The sequence below is a fragment of the Dicentrarchus labrax genome, unplaced genomic scaffold (assembly GCF_905237075.1).
Source record: "Dicentrarchus labrax unplaced genomic scaffold, dlabrax2021, whole genome shotgun sequence".
Taxonomy (NCBI): Eukaryota; Metazoa; Chordata; class Actinopteri; family Moronidae; genus Dicentrarchus; species Dicentrarchus labrax.
Genome location: NW_026136719.1, coordinates 14,023,658 through 14,047,238, shown reverse-complemented (window position 1 = coordinate 14,047,238; position 23,581 = coordinate 14,023,658). Strand labels below are relative to the sequence as shown.

The 23,581-nt window shown below is 38.5% G+C and overlaps 1 protein-coding gene across 3 annotated transcripts in view; it reads left to right on the top strand.

Moving 5' to 3' along the window:
- The window catches only part of LOC127352104 (ephrin type-A receptor 6-like), a 51,077-nt gene that overhangs the window by 2,541 nt on the left and 24,955 nt on the right, over positions 1-23,581 (top strand). For 2 of the 3 annotated variants that reach the window (XM_051380257.1, XM_051380258.1), the window contains exons 2-6: positions 6,028-6,092; positions 15,987-16,115; positions 16,574-16,723; positions 16,827-16,988; positions 17,096-17,324. In XM_051380257.1, the coding sequence (XP_051236217.1) occupies positions 6,028-6,092; positions 15,987-16,115; positions 16,574-16,723; positions 16,827-16,988; positions 17,096-17,324 (735 nt within the window). The remainder of the gene's footprint in view (positions 1-6,027; positions 6,093-15,986; positions 16,116-16,573; positions 16,724-16,826; positions 16,989-17,095; positions 17,325-23,581) is intronic. The other variant, XM_051380259.1, reaches the window with a different exon arrangement.

The window sequence follows — 23,581 nt, the reverse complement described above, 5'->3', positions numbered from 1 at the left end:
GCACACAGGGGAAACTTGAAAAAAAGGACAATGTGAGGAGTTTAATATACAGTGGGAATGTATGTTAGCCAGGAGCAATTTATCTGAGTGAGTTTTCTAATGAATGTGAATAACTTGTGTAAGTCCTCTCAGACTAAGCAAAAGCGAGAGAGATGAGTTCTAATCATTATATAACAGTGTATTTATTTTAGTCAGTTATGTAGTCATTTAGCTGTTTTTGTGGGCAATATAAAGGAAATTTGGTATAAGTTATGTCAGAAATGATAGTAAATTAAAATAGTAAATAGTCTAAAGTTACCATGTCTATGTGATGTCTTAATATTGACCTGCCCACCTTAGTTACTGTTGCTATACTATATTAAAATACTAAATTATACTAGTAGGTAGACATCTAATTAAGCTTTGTTTTTCAATTAACTTGTTTCAAAAGGAGAATCTTGTAAAAGTGCTCTTAAAGGACCAGTGTGTAGGATTCAGTGGCATCTAGCTCTGAATTTGCAGATAACAACCAACTGAATACCACTTGCCTTCCAAGTGTGTAGGCTGCAAAAATTGTGAAAGGTGCTAATTCGAGCTAGTTAGTGTTTGGTTTGTCCATTCTGTGTTACTGTAGTAACATGGTGTTTAGACATGGAGGCCTCCGTAGAAGAAGACCCACTCTTTCTGGCTCATTCTAAGGTTACAACAACACATTTTTAGGATGATTATATACTAGTGAAAACATACCTATTAATACTATATTCTATATCTGCAAATAGATCCTCCTTATAGATTGCATAAATAAAAATGGATATAGTCTCTGTGACGTCACCCATTGGTTTGCCATTTTGGCAGTCCTGGCTGTGCCGGCTCCCAGAAAATCCAAAAATGGACAAAGGTTGTGGAGTGGAGCTGAGGCAGGCTGATTGAAGCTTGGTTGCTGAAAACAGACGCCTGTGATGGCGCCCCCATCAATCAAAGCAGCCATTCCCTTAATTATGCATAACTTTAAGCCTTAAGCCTTCTTTTATCTTCTTTACATAACTTGGGCAGATGCTTAGCTTAGGCCTACTTTTTTTGTAATTTCAAACTATATGATTTCACTTTTAACATGAAAAGAGAAAAGACTGACCAATGTGTCTGGCAAAATGTTAACATTTCCAATAGCATCCAGGGCTCCCAAATACTGATGAAATACTACACAGTGAATGTGCTAGTTGTAATGGGGTTAGCTAATGATGTGCTTCTTGGCTTTGGTACACCTTTTGGGTTTGAAAAATTTATAAAGGACACCACCCTCCAAACTCTATAAAGTATCACTCTTATTAGAGCCCCATGGACACCGGTTCATCAGCATGTGGAGAAATCCAAAATTTGACAGACTTGCCATGCCTAGTTATGGTTGTTGCACAACAATTGGATAATGTGGTCAATTAACTAATCACTTCATTGACTAACACTTGAGCATTTATTTGTTAACTATATGTGTATTTTAAAAAGAGGATCTCTATAACCATTTAATCCCAACACAACAGCAGCATTCAGGCAGATATTGTCTTCCTCCTTTTATGAGAGGATGTAGTATCATCTGTGTCATGATCAGATGAATTAGACTCTGCTGTCAACTGTTATTATCATCTCATATAGAAAATAATGATTCTTCCTCTCCCAATGGGTTTCTGAAACCACATCCTGGAAACTGCAAAAAATAAAAAATAAAATACAAGGGCCCTTATAGAAGTGTCTGTCTCTCTGAGGTATCTCAGCCAAGGGCTTTTGTACTTGACTATTCTCACACAAATACTTATAATTTAGGATTCCAACTTAATGTCTAGCTTTTGAGTATTCATGAGTCTCTTGCAGGAAAGATATATAAAAAATATTTTCCCATTCTGCTCAAGCCCAGGTTGTAGTTAGGTGTCACCCACAGACATTTTCTGAAAAATACTGCTCAATAAAGCTGTGCACCTGCCAATAACGAAATCTGATTGTACGGTAGGTTGCTGAACTACTTTTTATGGTAAAACCACAAATGTGGTCCTACTGACTGAAGTCCATGCACTTTGTGAACACTTACATTGCATAGAAACTGGTAGCAAGAGAAACATGCATCCTAGTTCTGTCCAAAGTAAAAATATACCCTAACCAGCAGCTCCAAAGCTCACTAATGAACCTGTGATATCTTGTTTGTTTAATCTGTACATAAAAACACAAATTGTTGTACAAGTTGTGGTTTTCGCAGGTAGACAGCCAATCAGCATATTTTCCAAAATGTCAAATTATTCCTTTCAGATTTCAACACATTTATGAAATAATCACTCAAACTATGCAGTATATATACAGCATTATGAAGTTCTTTCATTTTAGAATCAATTAAAGGCGCACTGCAGACTTTTCTTGTAAATAAACTAAAGTTATGTGCACATTCAGTGTTACTCACCAGAACACAATGCGTATATCCTTGAGGTCTAACATGTTAAATTTATTTCGTTCCTCATGAAACATTTAATCCTGGATTGTTTCCATCCTTGTTTACTAACTTGCAGTTTTCTTCTTACCAGCCTTTATTAGCACCTTTTTCTGTTGCACAGGGTGAAACTATTGGCATGATCACATCACCCGTGTGCTTGTGCATCCTCAGGCAGAGTTCATGGTCCGTGGTGATGTAGTTTATTTTTTTTAATACTTAGCAACCCCATCACTGTTCATTGCATTGTGACATTAATTAATTAATAATAAAAATAGCTATATTCAGTTTCACATGCTACAAATGTTTTTGTTCAGTTTACAAAACTAGGCCTATACAAGCACTGTTAATATGATTAATAGATCAGCAACCTCATATCTACAGCAGGGTCAAAACCTCATGATTGTTTCTGTGCTTCAATGAGCTTCTAACTAGGTAGAAACATAGCTGACAGTGGTGCTTCCAGTGAGGGGAACCTCAGTGCTAAAAGCTACTGATTCGGGCAGTGACACTCATTTCAGCTTGAGGATTCAGTGTTAAAGATTTGTTTGTTCACTTACTGAACACCCTGCAGTATTGGTGAAAGTGTATCAGTGACATATCACAAGAGAAACTGTTGCACTATTTGGAGTCCAATTTTTGGACCATTTATGCCCACCTTATTTTCTAGAATATGATCATTTCCCTGTGGTCAGGGGAACTTAGAAAGGACAGTTGCAGATTATTATGCTTCCAGACACAATACCCAGACAAGAGTAATGTGATTTGGCCTCCTGATAAATACTCGTCCAAATGTGTGTGCGTGCTTTTAGTGAGAACATCTGTGTATCAAATTCAGCACTGTGGTCTTGGGTCATCTGTTATTTCCTGGCTCCAAAGGTAGTTCAGAAATGTGATTATTCTTTGACTACATTATTATGTATGTATGTGTGTGTGTGAGTCTGTGTGTGTGTGTGTGTGTGTGTGTGTGTGTGTATGCACGCGTGTTTGACAGACAGACAATGAAGGGAGCTGGTGGAAAAAGTTTGTTGCTGTCAAACATGGTATGGAACATTGCTCATGATTATGAAATATTGCTTTTCTAATTTAGTCAAAAAATCAATATCTCTCTGTCTCTTGGTCTGTCCAATAGTCTCTCTCTCTCCCTCTCTCTTTGTCCTCCTTTTCAACAGAGACAAGGCCATCTTATTATAATTCAGACCTTAATTACCAGCAGGGGATCAAGGCTAAATGAAGTCTCTGTAAATACTGAAGCAGTTCATTTAGTCTCACCAGTGTATCTTCTCCGGTTATCTAACTTGTTCTTAAAACAGTGGCAACCCCATTAAATTAGTCCAGAATTGGCAAAGTTCGCTGTACACTGGAGTGACAGGTTGTTTGAGGATGTGACTCTTTGGTCTATAATGTCAACCACTGAAGTGGGACGCACTTTATTGATAGAGATTGTAATTAACTGGCTGTGTGGAGACAAAGGAAATTGCACATTCATCATATCAAATTGGCTCAGGGGGCTTAGCAAGGGCCAGATAATGGCTCTTTTCATGCCTGAGCCGTGACCAGAGTGCAGACAATTTGAGATTGGTACACTTGTAAGTACACAATGTGGTCATGGACGAACATAAAGACAGTTGTTAACATGCTCACGCAAAAACACCACCAAGTACTGATGCTGAGATCAGATTACACTATATTTTTATCCTTAAAAGTCCAGCGTGTAACATTTAGGAGGATATATTGGCAGAAATGGAATACAATAGCTATAGGTATGTGATCGCCTGAAAATAAGAATTGTTGTGTTTTCACCTTTGAATGAACCAGACTGAGTGGGTCACCTTCCATGGAGTCCGCCATGTTGAACTGCCATGTTTCTACAGTAGCCCTTGGTGCTTGGAACAGCAGGGTGAGGCGGGGGTTGTAATTTGCAACTATGCTGATAGATGCCACTAAATCCTACACATTAGTCCTTCAAATAGAGTCAGACATGATACGTGGCATGACTTGACTGACCGATGAAACTTTGGACAAGTTACCAATAATAAATATGCAATATCCGGTTACACTTTTAAAATAAAGCTCGCTGAGGTCGCAGTTTGGTTGGGTTTAGGCACCAAAACTTCTTGGTTTGATTTAGGAAAAGATACCTGACATAAGTTACGTATGTTAACTTAAGTACGTCACTTAAAATAGGTCAAGGTTGGCTTTTGGCTTCACACAGGACTCAAACAGCTTTTTCATGGGTGAAAGTCCTGTATTTGTTTGACCTATCCATCCATTCCATCCTCCACCTATGCAGACTTTGACGCTGTCTATGCTACACCTTCATACACATGTATACTTTTCACATCTAGGCGGAGAAAAACTTGGTGACTTGGTATCCTCTAATGGATGGGTGGGTCTTTTACACACTTTGACATGACACTGGGCATTATGAGATCCATTTGTCCATTTGTCTGTAAGTCACACACACAACTGTTCAGACTTTAAACGTGTGTACTTGTTTACTTTCTGTGATTTTACACTTCCAGAACAATAAGGCTAAGATCATCATGTGTTGTTCACTAATCAGTACATTGTACTACATTAGATACATACTTTCACAACACCAATGTTCCAAATTGTGTTTTTTCAAGTTCTCACTGTACTATATCTGTGTATGTCAATTACAATATAGTTACGGTTAGGTAAAGATTGTGGTTATAGCAAATAAAAAAGGTATAGTGAGAGTCAGGCAACTAAAACACATGGTTTTAGTTTAGGGAATGATTGTGGTTATGCCTAATAAAACTGCAAATGTAGGTCCGTGACAGGATTCAAAGTCCAGTCTCTTGCTACACCTTGATGCACCACATGCCCATCCACCATCCCACCTTCCTCAACGTTACTTTATCACTTCCCTACAAACTACCACTTCCTGCATTGGCACTAATAATTGGAAATTGACCTAAACTGTGAGGTGTGGAATCATCCAGTATAGATGCAATACCTGGGGATGCTGGGCTGTGCTATCAAGTGACAAAATAATATCAATTGGCTCAAGGGGGGATTTCAGTTTACTCCAAACAGTTTGATATTGTTACTGAAAGGGCTGTCAACACATGTGTCTTAAATAAGTCATATTTTGTTAGATAAATATTTAAAGTTTCCACAGTCGATCTGTCTTTCACCTTTATTCATTTTTGGTTTATCTTTGATGTCATGTAGCACAGAACACTCCTGACCTCTGAGAAGGAGAGTACTAATCTTGCAGACTTCACCTAGACGGAGGGTGGATCTGTGTTAGTGTTGCTGATGTCCTGGACCTTCCTAAGAGCTGTTATTTCATAGGTGGTTGAATCTGATAAGGGCTTTACAGCTCTGTCAGCTTCTCATTGACAGCTTGATAACTATTGTCTTCTCTCTTCCTATTTTGTCACCTCCATTTCTCTTCTTTTTAAATTCACTGCCCAACTTCTCTCGCACTCGCTCTCTCTTCCCCTCTGTGCTCTCTCCTGTCACTCTTTGTGCTTATACTGTCTTTCACTCTTTCAACTTTTTTCCTCCATTTTACATGACTTTCTTTTTCACCACCCTGATCTCTCTAGTGGTTCTGTTGGACACTACGACAGTGCTAGGAGAACTGGACTGGAAGACCTATCCCGTCAATGGGGTGAGTGACATAAGCCTTCCTAAAGATAAGAATATTAAGCATCTTGCCTACATTGAATATAACTAGTCAAGCCAGTGAGAAAAAACTTTAATAAAATACACACCAATTTTACACATTTTGTAGAGCATAACTTCCCCCTCTGGTGGAAGGTCGACAGATGATAGCTGGGTGGAGGTGGGGCTTTTGAAATGCTGTATGAACAGTGGCAGCAGTAGCAGCAAGTGACAGTGTAGCTTGCGGGTGAACGGTGTGGCGACTGTAAGAGTGAGCAGAGCATTGACGGCAAGTACTTGATTAAAAGCGTGTTTTGGATATATGTTGCACTGAAAGGAGTATGCCGTGTGAGTGTATAGTGGCTGATGCAAGTTGACTGACTCAACTAACTTGCAGGCTTTGCTTCATTTAATGAAAAGCTGTTTAAACAATGACTAAGAACAATGGCTAACTTTGATTGCAATCTCAAAGTCTAACAGAATAACTCTTCAGCCAAATTAAGCCCAGCTTTAACCCCAAGATGTTGACTTTTCACTTGCATATCATTAAAACGATGCTCACTGGAAAAGGCAGAGGTCTGACTAACGTAAAGCTAAAATACTGGTTGGGAAGTTTTAGGAATATAATGTGCTTTTGTTGTACTTTAAACCAATACAATTAAACAGAGAACTTGTGTGCCAAACCATATGAGTAAATGAAGCTGTGATTTCTGGAAGCAGCTTTTCCAAAATCACACCCAAACTATCCTGTTTATGTGTTTATTCTGGAAAAACTGAGATACTGGATACTGAGGCATATAAACACCCTGTCCAGCTTCAGGATTTCTGTCTGAGCATGTATGTCTTTGACTGACAGAGTAATTAGCCAGAGAAACAAACAGTGATTAACAATATCATGGTCTACATGGTCTACTTACAGTGTAAATGGACACTGAATTTCATGTCACCCTCATCAAATAGCTCTGCAATAAGAGATCAATTCCAGTACAGAGGTATAATTCACCCTTAAATCCAGTGCATGAAAGTAAAAAGTATATTTACTCAAGAACTGTGCTTAAGTACCAGTACCTCTAACATTTACTTGAGTTGATTTAATGTTACTTTATATGTCTACTCCAACTAACTACCAGCTACTTCACAGATTACAATGTAACATTAAAAAAAAACATATGATAAATGTATAACATACATACTGTTACGATAAAACCAGTGTCTAGTAAGGTCCACTTTACCAATTGTTAGTAGTTCTACCAAAGAGAGCTTCTTTCTCTAAACCTCTCATATAGTTTCATTTAAATACCTTTTTGAGGACCTGCAAGGTAAAATTATCTACAAGCAAAGATTAAAGAAAAGTCAGAAAACTGAATACAAATTTGTGTTGGAGAACTTTTGTTCCTGCCTACCCAAATTATGATCTCATCTCAGATTTGTCTGATCCGACTGTAGCTCCATCTCAACTGGCTAAAACAGTAAAATACTGCTTACACATTATTGCATCAGTATTAAAAATCTAATAATGTCACATATCAGCTACAGGGATTATTTTACTGCAGAATGAACATGTTTAATTTTGATAATACTTATGTACTTTTACTTGTAATGGTGTATTTTTTATTCTTAATTGAACTTTTTGTTTTAGACTAAGTAGGTTTATCCAGAACAGCTGAGATACCTCAGTTGGTTCAGAAAAAAACAGACCCAGGGGATGCTGAAGAGTTGATTACACCCCTCCACAGACAGTAATCAGAAACTTGGATAATGTTATAATCACGATATATGAATAACCGGGTTACTCAGTGACCTATATAAACATCATATCCTGAAAATACTGGACAAGATAGACTCATAACAACTGTGTGCATGTAAACACTTTAGTTTAACTGAAGGCCTCAATTTCCACTAGTTTCTTAAAGCTTTTAGTGATAAGATGAACATTAACCCCTCTGATAGCAGGCCATGCCTTATTATTATTAATGCACACTTGTGTTACTGGTTGCTATTTAAAAATCCAGTTAACCACATAAACTCAACTCAAATTTGAGTAAGAATTCACAAATAACACTTTGAGACCATTTCCAACATAAAGGCAGAATAAATCGAAAAACAATAGTCTCTGGTTTTCTCTGCTGGTGTTTTTGATACGCATACGACAATGTTTACGTGCAATGAATACAGATTTGATCAAGTCATATCTTGAGATTAAACTAATTTAATTGTAGCATATAATTCTTGCAGGGCTAAGCCTAAAGGGGAAATGCTGCAGATTTCATTCTTACATATATTTCAACTGGGACTGAGCAACCATCAGCAACAACAATAATTTTTCCACGCTGTTGTGCCTAATTTGGGACACGAGGTGGTAGCGGGACTGTTTGTGCTTTCAGGCTATTATTAAAAGTGTAATAAATCCTTTGGAGCAAAACCAATAAATAGAAACAAAATACTGAGATATTTTCAGGGCCAAATACCAATATTGAAAAAACTTATCTTCCCTTGCACACAGCCTACAACAGGTTTTTTTTTGCTATGGGGAGCAACAAACACCATTAATTGGTTGAACAAAAACACAGCGCCACCACCCAGATTCACATCAAATCAATAATTCATCACAACTACAGAGATTTAATGACATTTTCATAACATCTCTCCCTCTCTCTTCCATTTAGTCTGACAATGACAAATTGTCTTGTTTTAATCTAAACCTCACACCTCTTAGCCATGTTGAGTATTCCACCATTGTTGTTAATACAGCAGTATCTATCTGTGCATAGGTGTGTATGTGTGTTTTCTTAACAACCTACAGTAATGTCTTTTTCACACCTAGTGACATGAAACATTAATACTCATTTCACCTCAAAGGGAAACTTTCTTTCCCTGCTGTACACATAATCACATCATATTTTGTTACACTGGTCGATCGGATTGAAGTTAATACTGATTGGTATTAATGTTAAATTTTGTTTTTCTAGTGTATTTGTGTATAATGTGGTTGTGAATGAATAAATGAATGAATGAACACCCAGCCCCTGGAAACACCATATTTTTACTATTTCAGTTGGATACTCTGCTGTGCAAAGTGTGCACTACTATGTATGATCTATGTTTTTGAAAATGACCACAGTGACTCATCTCATCATCTCAGTGACTGAAAAGACAAATCTATAGATACATTTACTACATGTTCATGTAGTGTTATTATTAGCTTTACACTGTACTAGAAATCTACTTAAAGTTCTAGTGCTGGTGTCCCGCAGGCAGACAAAGGGTGGTTAAAGGTTAATGAAGCTATCCTTACTGAAAAGAAAAGATGCTTAATGATTTTTCTTGAGCACCCTATAAAAGACTGCTATCAATCATATGACTAAAGGAATAATATGACCATGTTGTTGACCATTGTTAAGCTTGTGGTTTTCCCTCTTTACATACTTGGTCTGCTGCTTTTATGATTAGAGTTTAGACACTGATGACCCAAAATCACATCCACCCACAATGATGAAAAATGTATGATGATGTATTTTTGCTGGTATTAAACACCACTTTCTCACATATTCTGTAATATTGAGACACTGAACAAGTACAGTGTCTGTATGTGAGTAAGATTTAATAAAATGATCACATACTGCAGTTTGTGGCCAAATGCAAAATTGGTCTAAGTGTTGTTTTGTATCAGAGTGCTAAATTAGCATTAAATTATCGACAAAAACAGCACCTCTTTTGCTCCCTTTTCCTTGCTCTTTCCTTTCTCACAGTTCTGCCATTACCATCAGTGGCAGTGTAGTTAGCCTAATAATATACTATTAGCCACAAGTAGGCGAGAAAAAGTCACTATCTGGAAAAAGCAGCTGCAGTATACGTACTACTGCCAACTCGTGTTGAATTTAGAAATGGATCAAAAGTTCTGATGAGGCTTTCTCACATAGCTCCACTTCCAGCAGAGGGTGTTAAAGTCAACAAATATTGTATAATGCTGCTAAATAAAATACTTAACTACTTAATTGAATGTTAGCTCTAAAAACGGAGACATATTTGAAGCCATGTCACCTCTCCGCTAGTTAAATAATTCTGCTGATGCATGCAGCATCATCACTGCATGCTCGGAGGATGATCTCTTTATCTGTGAGGCCAAGGTTCCATCTAAACCTCTCTTCAGTGATGAACAACTTTCACAACAATTTTCCACTGACTTAGTTCAGTAGCTGTCAACGATTCATGTCTGAGCTGAGTGCAGACCTTAAACTGCCAGGAGTCATGGTGAGGGGAAAAAAAAACACAGAATGCTATAACAAGTAGAGTTAGAAACTCACCACAAGTTTTCAATGTCTGAACGTCTCTGCACAATGATGGGGCTTTGCAACTGCCTCTAAATGTCATGGAGAAGGCTAAAGTGTCTCTTTGAAGTCAGTGAGGGGTTTTTACAAGCTGCCATCATTATTTTGAAAACACATTACAGCAGGATGCTGACTGCTACTTCACCTGAGAAGCCCGGTCCAGACAGGATGTGGAATAAACATATCAGGATTTACATGCGCAGGTTGCAGCTGCTCTGTCCTGCATTGTTTCTGAATAATGGGACAAAAACAGGGTGTGCAGGGAGGAGAAATATGTGAAAACAGGCTGTACTGTGTTGCATCCAGTCAAATTTTATTAGTTAGAACTGGTCTCTTAATTTGTGTTTAAGCGATCACTGGCATTAATAAATTAACTACAAAGATGTATTAGATGCATTAATTAATTAAAGTGATAATTAAATTTCAAGCCCAATTTTCATAAAGCAAATGATAATCAAAACAATGTAAATATGTAAATCCTTCTGTCACAGGCACGAAAGAAAAAATCTATACACATTAGTTTAAAAGAATCAGCCATGCAAATTTCTCCTAACAACAACAGTACACTGTATGTTTGCCTTCATGCAACCCTGAAAAGTTTGAATCTGACTCTCTGTGGCTGGGCTTTTCGGTCTTTAGCCTGCCTCCGTGGACAGTCTGATTGAGAAGCGTGTCACCTCGCAGACCTTTGTCTGCAAATGAGCAGGGAGCTCTGGGTGCAGGCAACATGCAGGAAACATTGTTCATTTGCATATACTACCCAAATTGTAATGATACAGAGCTGGTACCAGAACTATCACTGCAGATACATCAGACACGAGGACCAATCCAAACAGCATCACTCTAAAACCTTAATATGGATTCCTTAAGGAACTTACGTGAACTGTAAGCTGCTATGTGTCTGTCCACCTCAAGTCTGAATAGGGACTGAGACTCTTGAAGTAAGTCGTCTTGTATATAGGCAATAATGATGTCTTCCATGATCCTCCCACTCTCTCATTCAAATCACCATCTGTATGCAGACACCATAGTCATTAATTGTTGCAAACTTTGTTAAAATCCCTGGACCTGGAGGAAGTGCACCTGAACAAGCAAAAGTCAATAGGACACCTCATAAGGGCAGGTCTAATTGCAATGTGAGTGTCATTGTCTTGATATGAAGTATTTTAATTGTTTTTTGAATGAAGTGAGGAAAGGTTTGACAAACTCACGGGTCATGATGCCAGACTAGAAAATTAAGTCCAAAATAGTTTTTGCATTATTCGTAGTTTTCCATATCTTTAGTATGTCATCATAGGGTCAACAGTGAGCCTTTTGTACAGGCCAGTTTCATAAAACCTTGAATTGCACTTCCATATTGTAACATTAGTGTCAAAACATTAAGTTGATCTATACCTTTGTACTAAAAAAAACTGGTTTCTCTGCTACAGTCTGCTAAGCTTGGGGCTAATAGCCAGAGCGATTAGTAGGTGCATATCTGATTGCCTTAGAGAGCGTGGGCTGCAGCTCATCTTTCAAACTCGGGGTTTGCATTTGTTTTCTCTGCTCTGAACCATGCCACATCCCAAGGGGGCATTTTAGAACACTGAGGCACACAGAGTGACAAATTACCATTTTTTCTTGTTTGTATGCATAATGGAACTTCAATTACTTAATGCTGATCTTATGCAAACCAGAAAGCCTGCTTTCTTTAAAGATACTGGGTTTCTGTTTCTGGTCCGTAAGGAGGGCACTGAAATGACAGAATGCAGAGTATAACTCCTCTCACGTTAAGTGTGTGAGTCTTCCTCAAAGTTACAATTCCTTTCTATGACTTCTAAAACATTTCCACTTTCATATACTCGCAGAAAGTTTCAGAAATGCCTGACCAAATGGCTGAATGTCGCAAAGCACTGCAGAGGCCTTGCAGCCGTATATAACACTAGTCGGCTTCTCACTTTGGTGAACTCAGAATGAACATCTGAATTCTAGATTTTTTAGCCATGCTGGCGGCATGGCTCTAGGCAATGTCGGCCTGTCAGTCAGTCGAGCACTTTGGTCAAGTTTGAAATATCTCAACATTGGATTTGCTATAGATATTAAGGATAAATCTTAATGATTTTAGAAATCCTCTGACCTCTAGCGCCACCATCAGGTCGAAGTTGTCAAATAAATATATATTTGATAGTTTGGCACCAAACAGGCAATCATGATCCCCAGATGTGTAGGTCTGTTATCAAAATGACAATTTATTTGTGTTTGTTGTTAATTAAGTAATGCCAACAGCCAAACTAAGATGGTAAACACTAAACAATAACAGGCCAACATAACTGTAGACTTTTTGCTTGCAATTCCTAACTCTTGTTTAAGACTCTTAGTCTTGTTTAGGATAAAACAAAGGATTGGAGTTAAATATTAATTGCCATGGAAAAACTTTGAAGAAGATTAACCACTCGTACTCAAAGGAGACTTCCGGAGACCTTGATGGCTTACAGAGCAGAATTTATTGAGGCCGAAGGAGAATAAGATCAGTACTATGAGTGTACGTAGCACAGTGCAATGCCAACCCAATATTTAACACAAAGGCAGACCTACAAGAGCTACCTAGAACCTTGTACTACTTCTATGAGGAGAGACAGCCAGTATGACCCTGGGCGATATCTCTAATCTCATGCTTTAGGGAAAATGTGGTACAGCTTGACCCTCGTCACTGGAGTTATGCATGGCACAGATGGCATAAACAAGAATCACAGGTACCCAGAATACTAACTGACTCTAGCCGCTACTAGACGTAGATGCCTGCCATTATGACCTATGACATCTCAGACTATAGACCATTCAGATATAAAGGACAATGCTGTCATCCCTGTATGCTTGTGTGGGACCCTCCGTCATAAAGGACATGCAAGCAATAACTATATGGCAATAGTCTATGCCATGTTTACACATACTAACATATAAGGTAATTGGTATGCATACAATAATAATTATTATTATGCGTACACTACTTAACAAGGATGTGGTTTTATGTTTCATTTATTGCAGACTGAACATACAATTAAATCCTATACCAAGATGCTTTCTGCACTTTTAGATTCTGCTCATTTACTATGAATATTTCCCATAGCAATGATATATGCACGATAACCTGATGATGATGACCTCAGAGTCCACTTAACATCATGAAGGCTCAGGCACAGCATTATTGGCTGGACTTCCAAATGAAATAGGAAGTGATTATGATTGATTAATCATTTAGCCCTTGGGTATCACATAGACCTAATTTAGATGGCTTAATTAATATAAGATTAATTGCTTTTGCTCACTCCAGTCAAGGTTAAAGTGTTGTTTAATAATTTATATAAGAGAACACTCTACCTCAGTTGTCTTGGCTCAACTCGTTCTGTCTGTCATCCAACTTTATTGGGTCTCTCTTAGTGCGACGCATTCAAGATATTCATCATTAGGGACTGTGCAGCCATAGTGTGTGTATGTGTATGTGTGTGTGTGGGTGTGTGTGTGAACGTGTTTTTGTATTTTAAAATGAAAAAAAGTATGCACATCCCATTCAACACAGCAGCTTTGGATAATAATGCTATTGAACACCCCATTTTGCAGATATCACAGGTACATAATTACATAATGTAGGCACCAACATGGTGGGGAGTGAAATCAATAAGCAGTCACAGAGTGCTTTCCATTTATGCTGTCTGTGTCCTCCATGTTCCGACCATGGACCTGGAAATGATAGTCTGCAATCATTGAGGAAGCTTCAGTCTTCTGCATCTTGGAGAAGACTGAGAGAGAGGAGGCTACCCGAGGAAGGTTACGCAGGTGTATCCTGTGCAGAGGTCTAGACAGTGACACCCTATCCAAATTTCAGGGAATGGATCATTGAAAGACAAAGTCTGCAAATGTGGCTGAGATATGTGGCCTTTGGTTGTCCACATTAGGAGGACACAACTCAAATATCTTTTCCCCTGTGTCCCATAATCCATTGTGCACCTTGTGTTTAATGGAGCGTTCAGGGCAACTCGTTATGTGAAGAAATGTCACATAACTGCACTGTATTTATCTGGTAGTTGCTCTCAGGTTGTTCTCTTTTCCCTTGTTCTAGTTCATGTGATAAATACATCAGATGAAATAGATGAATAAAAAAGGCACTTCTGTAAATGATTGAAGACAGGCATAAATTATGCTGTTTGTTCTAGTTTGCAGCTTGGATATATTGTTTATCGCATTGTATTACACTGTTGTCTGCAATTTCTCTCTGCAACTTAGCGATACATTTAGCCAAGGAAATCTTTGACTTGTTGATGAGGAAGATGCAAATGCATAATTCGGTTTGGTCTTTGTGAGCCTACACTATCTATAAACTTGTCAGTGGAGCTGTCCTGATCAGGATGTAAAGAGTGGGATGCTGTGGAAAAAGTATTACTGCTTGTCACAACGTGGCTCAAGGCTGGACAAAGGATGGGAAAACACGCATGATTTGTAACTAAAAATAAGTTTATTTTGCAAAACCAAATGAGAAATGACAGCAAAGACATTAAATACAACAAAACCAAAAAGAGGTGGGATGACACACCGCAAGGTGCCACAGGTTGGAGTTGAACCTAAGGGCACTGCAGCAGGGGCTCAGTCTTTGTACATGGGGTACCAACTCTACCAGGTGAGCTATCCAGGCGTCCCACTGATTCCTTATCCATACCATTAAAAGGCAAATGTTACATCTGTGGTGTGGAAGTGAGAAAGGCGCCAGTAGTATAAACATTGTGTCACTTCATGTGAACAACAAAATCAATTAATCAGACTTTGATTTGTATAGCACTTTTCATACAAGAAGAATGTAACACAAAGTGCTTCACACGTAAAAACACTCAACTGCTTACAGTTTTATCTCCATTTTGAATGTAATAGTTTAGTCTCATTGATGCATAATGTTTTACATGCTATAAATGTCTGCCCCATGGCCTTTACAGAACATTAATCAGGTAGGACATGGACCAGGTATCTCATGCCCTTAGAGATATAATTGCATGTCCAGCTGTGTGGCTGGCACTATCTTAGCTGGCACAGAAGCTGTGAAAAAGAAGAAATTTCAATAAACATTAGAGCTTTTGAAGCTCTGATCATCACACCGTTAAAGCGGAGCAGACAAATGAGAGTCTGGCTGATGCAACAGCTTGAAAACATTGGTGAAACTTACTCGGGGTCTCTCAAATGCCATGTTTCTATAGAAATTAAGTTTTACTACATGGAATAGAAAGTGCACAGGTTAAAAATGATAAGCCCTGAAACCAGATCATTCATTTGCTACTAGTCAACACCCTAGTACGTACTAATATAATATATAGATACCAATAACTGCAGTCTTGACATGCATGTTACATGATTCATGTCAAAACCTCAGACAAAACATTAGATTTAATTATATATATTTTTTAATCATCTGCTTGTATGTCTTTGTTTTTGACACCATGTGCATGATGGAGTCAAATACAGGCAATTAAGTTACTAACCAGATACTCTGTTCACTATATGGCAATTGTTATTTACAAATGTGCCCATTGTTGCTCACTTTATTTTTACAGTGGGATGCTATCACAGAGATGGATGAGCAGAACAGACCTATTCACACCTTCCAGGTTTGCCATGTAATGGAGCCAAACCAGAACAACTGGCTACGGTCTGGATGGATCCAGCGGCAGGCTGCACAGCGGGTCTGGACCACATCACAACACTTCCTCAGACTCACACTCACACACTGTACTTGCTCAGGAGTCTTTTTCAGATATTTGGACCTATGAGTCTGGCTGGGCTGACTCCAATTTTCAAATGACCTGCCAGTACAGTTTAAAATTGCTTACATTTACATTTACACCATCCAAAATTTTCCATGGGTTGTCTTGTATCTGTTTTACTATTGCTATTGTTACCATTGTTTGTACTGTCAAATGTTATGCTATCTCTTTTTCATATTTTTATTACTTTCTGTTAATTGATCCATGTTGTGATTCTTGCACTTTTTGTATAATATGTAAATATGAACCCTGCCATTGTTAAATTAACATTTATATCTCAATTAGAAATATTAGGCCACTAGAGTCTATTCTAAAGACATGTATTTGTAATGTCTTATGAGCTTGTAATTATCCTTTTTTCCTATATTTTAACTCAGGTATATGTAGAACTGCGTTTCACACTGAGAGACTGCAACTCCATTCCTTGGGTGTCTGGTACCTGTAAGGAAACCTTCAACCTTTTTTACCTGCAGACAGAGGAACCTCTCCCTGAAGGGACACGGTTTCGGCCAACTGACTATGCAAAGGTTGGTTATCGGAACCGTATCATGAAAAAGAGTTCTCTGTTGCTACTGGTCTCATTCAGCAGCAATGAACTGTGCTAATAAAGTGTTTGTTGTTGGGTTTAAGGTTGACACCATAGCAGCAGATGAGAGTTTTACACAGACAGATCTTGGAGATCGTGTTCTTCGCCTCAACACTGAGGTCAGGGAGGTGGGACCGGTGACACAAAAGGGCTTCTACTTGGCCTTCCAGGATGTGGGAGCTTGTATTGCACTTGTATCTGTCAAGGTCAGTGAACAGGGTGGTGTGACTTATGTTTGCATGAACTACAGCCATGAACTTTATTTTGTTCACAAGACTGGCAGTACCTGCAACTATTTTTCTCTTTCCCTAAGGTGTTTTACAAACGCTGCCCATCAACTTTAAGGAACCTGGCGGCATTTCCTGACACAGTTCCGCATATGGACTCATCCTCTCTGGTGGAAGTGAGGGGTGCATGTGTGGAGAATGCAGAAGAGAGGGACACACCGAAATTGTACTGTGGTGCTGATGGAGACTGGTTGGTACCACTGGGCCGCTGTGTCTGTAGCATTGGCCATGAGGAGATGGATGGCTACTGCCGGGGTGAGAAGTTGTTTTGGATGTTTTCTGTGTGCGTGTGTGTTTATATTTGTACTAATTTTAGACCAGTATCCTTCACCAACAGTCTACTAAAGCTGCAGATACATAGAAGGAAACAAAAGGAAAAAATAGGGAGAAGAGAAGAGAAGAGAAGAGAAGGCATTGCGTCACTAACAGATCTCTAGGGCCTCCCCAGACATCTGCAGCAGTTTGAGTTTACAGAACCGCTATTCCCCTCTCTCCTTCTAAGATCCTGCAACCTTGTCTGATCCTCTCCATCCACATCTCTCTTCATCTCATCACAGCTCCATCTCCCCTCATCATCTTGTCTCCGTAGTCCACTTTGTTTACGCTCCACTTACACCCCCCTTTACTTATCTGTGTCCCTTTATCTGCTCTCTTTTCATTACTTCCTTTTAATCCTCACTCGATCAGTTATTTGGTTCGAATGGGAATGTAATTTCTTGTAAAATCTAGCTGTTGGTTTTCTTGTGTTTATATGTCTGCTGTTGCCTTGTTTTGGATAAATGCAACAAATGCAACTTTGATGAATATCACAGAGCTTTAGTAAAAGGCTTTTTGAGATGCCTCCTCTCTAATTAGTTGTATCAGCATTTCCTAAATGTGGACCATTGTCAGCAAAACAGTTTAAGAAAAAGTTTAAGCAACTGTTGGGTTGTTCCAGATAGTATTTGGCCTGGTTTCTCAATTAGACTGTGCAGACAGACTGAGGGCTACTTGCCTAATTGCCTTCATTTGTTAGTTTCACAGCTAATTTAGATCACACCTAGTCTTTTATAAAACTCCCCCAACCCTCTCTTTCATTTATGAGGCTCAGACTTACCATTGTAATTAAGGCAGGTGCTAAATTGAGCTACACTACATGATTGCAATTGAAGTGCACACAGCATTACTTCTACATTTTTCAGACTTACAGAGGTCTCAGCTGGTTGGAATGAATTTCATGGAGTACCCCTGTGGTGATGTGGTTACTCAGGTTATTACAGAGAGAACTCCAACAGTCATTAGCACAGCTGATATGTAGGACAGGCTGTAATATCTCCTTTATTTGCTCCTCGGGTGTAATTTTTCTTTTTATCTTCTTCTCTTTTATCTGTCTTTTATTTATCTTTTCTCTCTCTCGCTCTCTCAATCATCTCAAAGAAGTAGTTAAACAACACAGAAGCCTGTCAGGAGAGATTACTGATGAGATGGCAGCTTAGGAGCACCACTCTCATGGTGTCCCTCGTATATCTCCTACATCTATTCTCTCTCTATTCAACCCCCTTGGCTGACAGTAGTTGCTTCTCTCAGTTGTATTCTTGTTGCAACAGTGTCAAGGGGATCTAGGCAGCCGTTACAGTGAATGGGTCAGTAACTCATTGAGCAGTAACCTACTTGGCACTCGGAAAACGATTTGTTTGTCTATTACTGTATATTCTTTGAACTACCAAACCTAAGTTGTTAGACACCTCAAGTTGACAGTAAGAAAATTGTAATGTAATTCCAAGCATTTAATCCTGTACAATAATACTGTATGTGAATATACATACTAGGGATGCACTAATCCAATCCACAAGATGGGTATCATCATGAATCATTTATTAATCAGGTATTGTCAGTTTTTGCAATCAGCTACATTTATTCAATCAAGGCAGGCTGTGCCACAGCAACGGCTGGCCTCATGTTACCTTACATGGAAGTTCTTCCTCAGCAGTATTTTTACTGGAGATGAAAGTACAGATACAGTATCAAATAACAAATATCTCCTTTTTTTCTATTATAGTATCAGATAATAACACAGAATAAAATCATAATGCAAAAATAAAGTGAATATTGAATGCCATGTCTTAGTTTCTGCTCGTAATAGGTTTACAATCTCATAAGTGAGAGGATTAAACAATGAACATTTACAAAATACATGTAAAAAGGAGGCAAGCCAGCCAAAATGGAAAATATATAGTTGAGCAATGACAGAATCAGTGTAATTTGGATAAGACAAATCTCTTGACACTATCTAGTCTTCATTCTGATGGTAGTACAGACAGATTCACAAAGTAAGAAAGAAAAGGCTCCCATTTTGAGTTAAACCGCTCGCACCACCCAGAATGTGAAGGTGGTAAGGGGAACAGAATCCTCCAATGAGCCCAAAGAATTGTGAATGCAATAATAGGACTTTGTCTAGTGTTAATGGATAAGAACAAATTATTTGGTACTCCAAATATGGCAATTTGTCGATTTAGTTCAATGGGGACCCCTAAAACATCTGAGAGAGCAGATGTTTTGAAGTGCAGAGCAAGCCCAAAACATACGGGTTAGATCTGCGGGCGAATGAGAGCAGCAGTCACACCGTGGATCTAAGCTTGGGTAAATGTCAGCTAACCTGGATTTGCTGAAATTAAATCTATGCAGGACTTTAAATTGAATGAATGCTATGTTAGCGCATGTGGAAGAGAAGTTGACCCATTTTAATGCTTCCTCCCAATTGTCCTCTGTCAGCTCAATATCTAGTTCTTTCTCCCATTTAATTTGTTTTTCTTAGTTGGGTGAGGTAAACTTAGGAGGCTATCATGTAAGAATGATAATGTTTTAAGCAGGGGGTTTTGAGCTTACCATATTTTCCCAAGTGAGTTTAGGTGGAAGGCAAGGAAATCAGAGAAATTGTTTTTGTATATGATTACGTACTTGAAAAAACCTAAACAAATTTGAGCGAGGTAAATTGTATTTTTTGTTGCAGATCAGCGAAGCAGGGAAATGTGTTGTTTTGAAATAAATCTTGTAGACCTACATCTTTCCACAAAACTCAAGGGTTGAGGTAGGGAATAGATGATTGTCGCTAATAGGTCCTAATATGGATGAAGCTCTAAATTTATAGTGCTTTCGAAACTGGATCCATATTTTTAAAGTAGAAAGTACTATAGGGTTCAAGATGTAACAAGATAGTTTAATAGGGAGTGATGAGAACGCTGAGAGTGAAGATGAGCAAATGATTGAGCCTCTAATGAGCACCAATTAGATTCCAGTGCCTGAAGCCAGAATTATATTTTTTGTATATTTTCCACCCAGTAGTAGTAAATAAAGCTGGGAAGATCTAAACCACCCAACTGTCTGTTTGATCAAAGTAAAGTTAATTCTAGGATGTTTGCCTTCTCAAATAAAATGACTGATTGTTTGATTAAATGACCTAAAAAAAAGTTTTGGGGAGGAATATAGGGAGACTGGATTTTACCAATTAACGGGATAACGGGAGGCTATTAAAATCAAGTTTCATTTGATTTAACAATGGGGTCAATTAACTGTTATGTAGAAAAGAGAGAGAGTGAGTACTTTTAATACCAAGACATTTAAAACCAGAGTAGGATAGGTGAAACCGAAATGAAACCTGTTATATGTAAGGCTTTTTCATTAATTGGGAACATCATTACTCCTATTAAAGTTTACTTTATACCCAGAAAATGATCCAAAATCCTCAAGAAGTGAAATAACTGTTGGTTAGAAATTCAAGGTTAGTTAAGTAGAATAACAAGTCATCTGCATATAAAGCCACACAGTGCTCAATGGGGAAGTTCATAGCACTACGGAGAGCAGTTCAATTGCTATGGCAAAAAGCAATGGAGATAGGTGACACCCCCTGACGAGTTCCCCTGGAGAGGTTGGAGAATGGAGACTGGCTGATGCTTTTGGTGAGGAATAGAGAAGTCTAATCCATGCAATAAGATTAAACCCCAAACCAAATGTATCAAGTACTGTAAATAAATATCCCATTCAGTGCGGTCAAAGGCCTTCTCTGCTTCCAGGGAGATGACAACTTCAGAGTAGGAGATGTTTCTGCAGGGAGTATATAAAGTTTTCCTCTGAAGCCTGTTTGGTCTTCAGAAATGATATTTGGAAGAATTGATCCAAACAGAGGGCAAACACCTTCGCAAAGATCTTGACTACATTGAGAAGTGAGAGGGGATGTAAGGCTCTACAGATCCTTGTCTTTTTTGAGTAGAACAGATATGGATGCCTAATTTAATGTTGGAGGTAACTGACCACTCTCAGTTGAGTCTTGGTACATATTAAGCAAGAGACGAGCGAGCTTGTCAGTGAACTTCTTATAAAAATCAGTAGTATAACCATCTGGACCTCCCACTCTGCACTGATCTTATAGCTGTGAGAAATTCTTCCAGACTTACTGGCCTCTCCAAATCTGAGGAAAGATCTTTACTAAATACTATAAAAATTATTCCAATGACTTGAGTTATACAGATGAAACATCAGCCGTATACACAGGTACAATCTACAAACAACTACAAAAACATTTTGTCAGCCACAATAACAATATAATAAAGAGCTGAAAACTCACATAATCACTTATGCATAGGCAACAGCCACGCTGGCATTTAGATTAATTAATGGGAGCACTAACAAGGGTCGTGGTACAGAGTTACTTATGTGATTGGTGAAGCCAGTTGCTATATAGAATAAATTACAGCAGTGAACAATCTGTAGTAATTACTGCATGTGCAATGTTAGCAAAATGCAACATAAGTGAAATGTTTAAAAAGTTTATTTTCCCTTTGGACAGAGCTAGTATAGAATCATATACAATAGTATCTCTTGGTGTCCAGTCTTGTGTCTGCTAAACATTTCCCAGAGTTATCTCTGCACTGGAGCTGAAACTAATATTGATCTTATCATCTCACTATGAATCTAAAAGAAAATGTATTTCCCAGATTGGCTATTCCTTTAAGATTCACTCTTCTCTGAAATACTGTTGTATCCTGGATAAAGGAAACCAGAGATGCTGCTATGCTCCATTGTTTTCCTATGAGAAGAAATGTCAGGTAAGATCTGTCGAGGATGAACTGCGGATGATAATCTGCTAATATTATGTTAGAAGAGGTGATCAATACTAACAACACATTAATATAAATTAATGATTTATTACTTTAATGATTTATGGCCTGTTAGCTTTTTCTCATCAATAATTTCCATAGGTCTTACAGAGCTTATGCTGTAATGAAGATGTGCACTTTGCAAGTAGTTGCAGGAAGTTTAGGCATGAACTTCCGATGACTTCTGCTTTCTCCTCGTTTTCATTTTGGAACACTGCTTCAAAGGGTACTGTGATCAAAGCTGTCTGAGAGGCAGCATGGGGAAAGAGCAAAAGAGGGAGAGAGAGTGAGCGAGAGTGAGAGAGAGAGAGAGAGAGAGAGAGAGAGAGAGAGAGAGAGAGAGAGAGGGAGAGAATAGGGAAAACCCCAGCGCTCCCTAATATAAGCAGAGCTCTGGCGAACACGTCCATCTTTCCCTCCCAGCTGCCTAAACAAAGGCATCAGCGCTTATCAAACCCTGCTTTCCACCCCAATAGCATTCTGCCAGACTGTTTTGACATCTCAATCGAGCGCTTTATTATTCTATTCCTTTCATTCAGTGTCAGCCACAAGAGGATTACTCAGAGATAGGCTGGTTATATCATGACCTAGATAAGGCAACATCATAGTGCTAATGCTATTTGTTCCACGTCCTTTCGTCACACCATCATATTCAAAAGGAGGCAGTGAATTGTGGGGGAAGCTAATAGAGACGTCTTTTCAAATTTCACTTGAATCAAAATAGATATGCAGACAAGACCAAAAACACATTGGTAAGTGATTACATTCAATTGCTGAAAAATCTTCTATATTCAAAAATCTGGGTTTCAACAAAACCTTTTGAATGACATCTTTTCAGCTAACAGCTTCTGCACTTCATGAAGTTGATTCCTGTATAACCCAGTTTCTCTTCTCACTGTACAGATGTATAGTTGTGTGAATTGTTCACACAATAAAGTCCATCAGTGTTTTCCTTTTTCTCTTTTTCCCATGACCCATTCGAGTTCTCCACAAATTGATGTATCTATATCTTTGTTCAGGCAGGAAAAGTACAAACCTCTGACCTTAAATTCAGGTAAAGTGGAATCGGAAATGAGGAAATCAATACATTCTCTTAGCTTTATCTGAGTCACTGTACCCCTCTTCTGTCCATTAAGGACTGTTTACTCTGGCCTCTAACGCAGCTCAGCCAGACTAGAGCATCACTCATTCTCTGTGAACTTCCCATCTGCATATCAAAGCTGAGAGACCAGGGTAAACACTGTCTCTGCCTCCATCTGTTACTGACAACGTAAAGCCAATAGAAAACTTCAAACTCTACACAAACCCAAACAACTCAAAATCGTTTTGTTGGCACATCATTACAATCCTGTAAATATGAAGGTGGTGTACTTTCTTTGA